A 7,574-nucleotide genomic window follows, 5' to 3' on the forward strand; every position below is an offset into this window, starting at 1 on the left:
TGAAGGTAAAACTCGCTGTTATATCTATAGACTGGTTTACCTTTGAGAGTCGCTGAATAGACCTACATCAGTGTCATATAAACCGCCTAATAATTCAGTTTTATTAGTCATTAGTCGACTGTTTTACATGTGATGGTTTATTAAAGCGTCGCCTCTAATCCTAACATCCTCCCCTCACAGCGCACTATCAGCTAAAGCACACAGTCAGGGCTGCGCGCTAATATCAGCCTAATGGAGAGTAATATAGATATGGAGACTTCTGCAGGTGTCGCAAAACAAGATATGGTTGTATTTGAATTCATCACATGGACACGAAGTGCGCGGGGTTTGTCGCCACAGGAGCAAAAAAAAAAAAATTATTATTTTTAAGGCGTTTTTACGCGTTTTGAGACATAAACGGAGGAAGATGAATAAAATATGCAGGTAACCACCTGAGGCTGAGAGACATTAGAGGAGCGGACACCGGCCAAACCTTTAATCTCTCAAACAGTAGGTAAAAATATCATAAACCTATATTATAAAACAAAACACATCACAGGCGCATATGGGACTATTTTCTGCACTGAGCAGTAAAATATTGTGACCAGTCTGAGTAACAGGTTCATATACAGAGACTGTCTGGTGAATTCAGTTCTCTCCACAGTGTGAAGGTTAAACAATGATGCAAAACAATAACAGAAGAAAAACTTGAGCTGTGCTTGAAGCCCTGATGAGCCTGTGGCTGGACCCATCAGTCCTTAAAAAGCGTCATTTCTGAGCTTAATGTTGAGCGGATCAATAAGCTGCGGATGTTTAACCAACTCATTTATTTCGCTCCTCTTGGGGGGACATGGCAGGACCACCGCGGTCTGACCCGCTAAACAAAGACTCCCCTGAAACATACTTCAAATAAACCTCACTTTTCCTGCAGTTTATTCAAACAAACATGGTACCATAAACACATCAGGACTTAGAATCACCTTTTGTATACAGTTTAGGCAAATGAAAGTACTTCTGCAAAGTCTTACATTATCGTACAAAACACGTTGCACTCAAGTTAAACATGCGGTTTTTTTTTTTCTATTTCTGCAAACAAGATGAAAAACATGAGCGGGAGGAGTCGGACGGGCACCCTGCATAGACGGCGAACAGAAAGCACAAAGAAGCTGCATGAAATAATGAAATATCTACAACATGGACTGGGTGTCTTCTTCTTCTCCTTCTTCTTCTTCTCCTCCTTCTTCTCCTTCTTCCTCAGTGAGCCTGGACTTTAATATGCGCGACAATCAGTCTTCAAAAGCAAGCGAGCGAAAAAAAAAAAAGATCCCATCGTGTGTTTCATGTGAGGCCTGTATATATTTACATTTATACACGTACAACGCACCAATGCAACACGTCTTCATCATTAATAGAGAATCCAAAAAACCTGGACATTTCAATCGCTGTGCAAGTTCATTGGTAAACACATTTAACCCGCATAATCCATTTTTTCTTTTCTTTTTTTTTTTGAATGTTTGCAACTAATCCAGTTTAGTTGTCTTTGTTTTCCCCTCCGCAGGTAGGCTCTAAGCTCTGACACCGTGTCCGTTTATCACATAGAGATTTATCTATATTACAACCACGGGCCGCGCGTCTGGCCCGTCAGCTGTTGTACTGGCAGGCGTTCAGGCTCGACCCGGGGCTCTGCAGGCCGCTGTATCCAAAGGTTGGGTGCTGTTTGGATTTGAGTCTGAGGGTGGCCAGGCTGGAGTTGCAAGTGTCCCGGTAAACGCTGTACGGAGAGCCGGGGGGCCCGTACGGACACGCGGACGATGGCATGGCTGAGTTGATGCCGGACGTGCCGATCCCGTTCAGGTTGCTGATGTTGTTCAGACCCGGGGTGGGCATGCCGGGCACGGCGGAGTGGCCCATCCCGGAGGCCATTGTCATGGAGGAGATGGAGTTGGGTGCGGAGAACATGGACTGCGAGGTGAGGGGGCTCATGGAGTTGAAGAAGGTGAAGTTTTTGGTGGACAGCGGCGCCGGGGTGAGGCCCTTGTTGGTCCAGTTGTTGTAGGTGTAGGCCGGGTACATGTCGTCGTAAGGCTGCATGAGACCGCTGAACTGCGGCAGGTAGCTGTTCTTACACAGGTCCATCTGCTGGTTCCGCTCCCGCTTCCTCCACTTGGCCCGGCGGTTTTTGAACCACACCTGGATCACACACACACACACACACACACACACACACACACACACACACACACACACACACACATACAGTTAGTACTGCGGAGAAATGGGGGGAAAAATGTGGATTTCGCTTTTTATTCTCGGACATTCCAAATCTACAAATACCACGATTATCTGGCACGATCACAAATTTCCAGTAACAGTCACACTGAACCTTTAACTTTATTGAACTATTTACAAATTGTAGCTGGAATTTGCGTAATTTCTGCAAATGTATATGAGCAGGACCCAAAGGTGCTGCTGTCTCCATCAGGGTGTTGGTTTTTAGGTCACAGGACACAAATAAAAATTCTAATAACATGTGAAATATTTAAAAACCTATAAATTAATAAAAAACAAATGTTGGTTGATAATTAATTTATAATTAATTTAGATATTTTAGCCCTAAAGCCAAATCCAAAATGTGAAGCTGCGGGTCAAACTGACTGAACACTAATATTCAGATTTAAAGAAGTGTGTACACCGTGTAAACACAGAGAAAAGGCTCAGACTGAATTTTTAATTATTTGAGAAACACTTGACAAACACATTTTCAGCCTCTCGTCAATAAACCAGTGATTTATTTATGGTCTCAAATTAGTTTGGGTCTTTTAAAATAACACCTTTTTCTTAAAATGTCTCTTCGGTTTGACTGGATAATCTGGGGATTTGTTTTGGAGCTTTTATTTTCCACACTGGATCTGGTTCAAATGGTCTTTTCCTGCTAAAATCCGCACAGGCCGGTTTCCTGCAGCGCAGCCCTGAATGAAATTAGAGGAGCAGCTGCTGCTCTGGAGTTTAGTCCTGTCCACTGAAATTTATCTTTTAATTTCAGTGTGTTTGGAAACAAAGCCCTCAGTGTGAATATACATGCAGTGACAGGCTGTTAGTTTATTTATTCACAGTTGTTTAGTTATTTGAGCAGGTAAAAAAAAAAAATTTACGCATGACTTTTTTTCAAGCCAAATATTTTGTTAAAATTAAGATTTTTTTTTTTACGTGTGTTGATTGTGGCGAAGATAAATTACTGAATTATGTTTCACGCTCACCTGAAAAAATCTTAATTTTAACAAAATGTTTGGCTTGAAAAAAAGTCATGCGTAATTTATAACAAATATATTTAAAACCTTTGTTAAAAATAAAAATACTGTCATTAAAAATTCTCCTACAGTGAGAACATAGAAATAAACCACACTGTTTATAATTTAGAGAATTCAGATCAAACAACAGTCGCACCTGGGCGGCAGCGAGAGCCAAGCATGTGTCGAGTGGTTTTATTTTTTACTGCTACATTTCCAGCAGTGAAAGGAAAATGAGTTCTGCGTTGCAGACGAGCAGAAATAACGCCTGCCTGTGTGAGCGTGATTTGTGGCTGATGTAGGTGGGACTGTCCCACATCGAAGCAGCAGGTTGACAGCAATGAGTCACACATGCAGAGGATGACTGTGCGGATCAGAGACGTGCCTCTGGATCTCCTCACGCAATATCAAATCCTGCCAACATGTCCGCTAGTCTGCACTCTGCGAGTCATTTTTAATTCATAGTAGAAACAGTTTACACGTGGTTTCATCGGTGCTATTTATAGCCGCGCGGGGAGCAGGGTGCTGCGGACAAATTGCCCACAAAGACGTGAGCGATGACACAGAGAACTGTGGCAGAAAGACGCAGGCTGCGTTTCACTGCGCCGTGAGGCTGCAGCACGAAACTCTGACGCTTAATGACATGTTAACGAGCCACAGCTCATTAGTGTTAATGACAAGACGCTTCCACCTCACAAATCGCAGTATATCATCAGTTAAGCTTCATTAAACACCAATAACCGTAAAAAGGTCAAGTCCAAACACTCGAAAGTGTCAAGACATTTTATCAAATGATATAATCTGAAATACTGAGGCTGTGTCAGGACACGCTCCTTACACTTTCTTTTTATTCCTTCAAAAAAAGGCTGCGCTGTTTGAAACTTACTCCTCTTGGCCCCAGAAAAGGAAACATAGCACTCTGAACTCTAAACCCTAAACCTGTTCTGAAACTTCACTTCTTTTCTCGGCCCTTTAAATGGCTCTATGCTTTTTTATGCAACTTGAGACGGTGAGCTTTGCGGGCCGCCAGGCGCCAGTTGCTGTAAATGAAAACCAACTGCAATTATTTTGTGTTTAACACACGTTTCTTACACCCACTTTTTTTTTTAAGAGGGAAAAGAGCAGCCAGTATGATCACCTGTGTGTGTAAACACTGTGTGTCATCTATGTTCTTCTTTTAAAGGGTTTTAAGAGTTCAGATATATTACACGTTTTGATTTCGTCCTGCTGCTGAAACGTCCTCCCTGTGTCTATCCACTGCACAGCTTCAGGTAGACTGGGGGAGGGGGATAAATCTGGGTCCGGACTGGTGACGTTGTCAAAAGACAAATCCTCCACTGGCTCCACCAGCAGCGCGGGTACACCCTTAAAATCATGTTTCATTTCCCACAGACTTAAAGGAATTTGGACCAATGTGAAATGTTGAATGTGCGGTTTTAGTCTTTGCCTGGTGCAGTTCAATATCTAACAGGAGCGTTTGTGTGCTGTCAGCGTTTTGACCCCAATATGGCTGAATTCTATCACAAATGTAGCTTCTGACTGACTGAGCTGTAAAATCACCGCAGTAATTTCCATGAAGTCTGTTTTAGGATTTTCACTTTCATTCATTAAGGCCACAAGACATAACACACCAGTACATTGTTATACTGTATATTATTATACTGGTCTGTTATGTTGTCTTCGCCTCGTCCTGACAGAGAATATCAAAGCTGGGTGAGAGTTTTACAATAGCCACGTTTAAGTTTCTAATATTTATGTTATTGTGGAAACAACAAACTCTGTGCACACGGTCTGTTGTTATTCAGGCTTTTAGGAGTCACATTCATTTTCTAATTAATTAAAATTGCTTTATATTTTTTTCGATCATGGAATTAGTTCAATACTATCTATTATTTAACATTTATTATTTACTTGCTTCATTTGTCTATGATTTTTTTTTTTGATAATTTCTTTAAAATTCTTCCATCTAAAAGACTCAAGAATGCGCTTATTTATTCGTCAAATCGTCTTTACGCACGCTTTACGCACGTCTGGCGGTCTGCCCACTGGTCTCTTACCCGGACTCTGGCCTCGGTCAGGTTGGTCCACACCGCGATCTCCTCCCTGGTGCTCATGTCCGGGTAGCGGTTCCTCTGGAAAGTAGCTTCCAGCTCCTGCAGCTGTTGGCTGGTGAAGTGAGTCCGCTGCCGCCGCTGCTTCTTCTTCTTGGGGTCGTCCGCGTTCCCATCGTCGCTCCTGTGTTCAGCGCTCCTCTCTTTTTCTGTGGAGCAGAAATCGGTGAAACTACTTCATGCACCTTCAGTAGCATGTAAATAAAAGACTTAATAAAGGACAGTATTTGCCCTGTTGTGGTTAAAGGATTCAGACTGGAGTTAAGAGCAGCAGCAGCAGCTTAGGCCAGTAACTGTAAGGTCTGTCAGCTGGAATCGAGCAAAAACAAACTATAAATAAATGATCCTTCCTAAAAAAAATGAGCCCGAAGAGAGAAGTGACCGATAAAAGCCAAATATTTACAAACACATCTGTGACTTTTCTGTCCATTCTTTCAAACACACTTAGATCTGTCTCGGTTTCTTTACGGCGAGTCTTATCTCCACACTCCTGCCGTGTATTCGTGTCCGAACAAGATTGCCTCATTAAACTGAAGGGTCAACACGTGCAAAGGTTAATCACAAAATGGGGATAGTCGCTTAAATGTTTCCCAAAAATAAAAAAAGCAACTTAAACTTGAACCCGCAGTATAATTTCTAATGTGGCTCCGTAAAATTTTCAACTCATGACATTAGGAATAAATAAAATCCACCTCTTATTTGCTTTTTCTTCATCAGAAGAATTATTTATTTTTTTACGTAGCAAAGCTGAGGAACAAAAAGCTGGTCCAAGAATTGTTAATACAGACCGTCTGGCTTTCAGTTTAGATTGGTGGATGGGCCTAATATTTATAGTTTGTTTTAATGCATTTACTGACAGCAGGCCAGGCTGTTCTGCACATTTTTCCCTGACAGACCTCGGGATCCTGCCAAATGTTTGGTTCAGCCAGCGCAATAAACAAGAAATAGGGTGTAACTGCACCAGCACGGGATTATTTTCCCAATTCGCTTGTATTTACCCACATTACACCAGAGAGCAGGAAAAAAACTATGATTTGCTACAAATGGGCGCTGATGTATTTCATCCATGTCTGATTTGCACAGGAATATACGGAAATCAATCATCTTTGTAATGAGAATAAGCCGTAAACGGGCTGTACAGATGGAAAATGGTGTTATTGCACTCAGAAGGAAAGAATAAGTTGCTGAAAGCACTGGGACTGTGTACCTGCCAACTCTGTGTCTGAAGACTCGCTGCTTGAGTTCTCTAAAGTGTCTCGGCTGCTGTTCGAAGTTCTCGGTAAATGAAACGCGGGGGCCACGTCGCGGGGCGGCGGTGCTCTCACTGCCTCTGCGATTCTGTCCAAATTCATCCCACCTTGAAGAGAAGGATGCGTACAAAGAGGAAACGGGGTGAATCCTGGGGTGCACAAACTTTTCCTCGGCAGCTACGCGACAACAAATCCACCCGCTGCCAGACACACACCACGACATGAGAGGAAGAATCATGCAGGAAGAATTTCCACGGGACTTCTGTTCTTCCAGGAAAAATAAGAGTTAAAAAACAAAACCACACAGCCAGTTTCCCTCTCGTACAGCAGTGACGGCCCAGTGCGCTCTCCCTCTACCAGGGAAAAGCTTCTGCCCGCTGTGACCGAGAGGAAGCTCCGGCTCCCCAGCCCTCACATCAGATCCACCCATCTGTTACGTTAAGCTCCACAAAACGAACCAGCCCCACCCACTAAGCCTGCCCGCTGGAAAAAAAATCCACCCAGACAAGACGTTTAGTCTGGCGTCAGGCTAAACATGAAAAAGTGCCGCGAGGTTCATTAATTAGACGCTTAATATTTGTACCATGCAAATCAACAAGTGTCTCCAATCATGTTGATGGGGAATGAAAAAATGAAGCGAATCACCTCAGCACAATGGACCACTTGTAACACGTGACTCCAGCGCACTGGCAGTTGTTGTTCCGTAATGCACTTTAAGGCTCAGTTTTTATTCCCTGTCGCTGGTTAACGTGGACTTTCGAGCAGAGTTCAGTTTTTTTTTTGTGTTTTTTTTTTTTCAGTTCTCGGGAGCGCGCAATGCAACGCTTTGCTTTGCGGGAGCAAATGGCTCTTTGGTTCGTGCAGGCATGTTTGACTGGTGTCCAGTGAAACGCAGCTGGGCGCGCACAGAACACTATGTATATGTCGCCCGCCCCTTTTCCTCACTA

General features: G+C 43.1%; 1 protein-coding gene across 1 annotated transcript; it reads right to left on the reverse strand.

Moving 5' to 3' along the window:
• Positions 1 to 1,111: 1,111 nt before the first annotated feature.
• pitx1 (paired-like homeodomain 1) lies at positions 1,112 to 7,000 on the reverse strand. The gene is made up of 3 exons (XM_026328507.1): positions 6,585 to 7,000; positions 5,324 to 5,526; positions 1,112 to 2,169 (listed from the first exon to the last, which is right to left on the reverse strand). The coding sequence occupies exons 1-3, from the start codon at positions 6,727 to 6,729 to the stop codon at positions 1,621 to 1,623; spliced, it is 897 nt and encodes a 298-aa protein (XP_026184292.1). The 5' UTR covers positions 6,730 to 7,000; the 3' UTR covers positions 1,112 to 1,620.
• Between the last annotated feature and the right edge of the window lie 574 nt (positions 7,001 to 7,574).

This window comes from Mastacembelus armatus, chromosome 14 (assembly GCF_900324485.2).
Source record: "Mastacembelus armatus chromosome 14, fMasArm1.2, whole genome shotgun sequence".
NCBI lineage: Eukaryota > Metazoa > Chordata > Actinopteri > Synbranchiformes > Mastacembelidae > Mastacembelus > Mastacembelus armatus.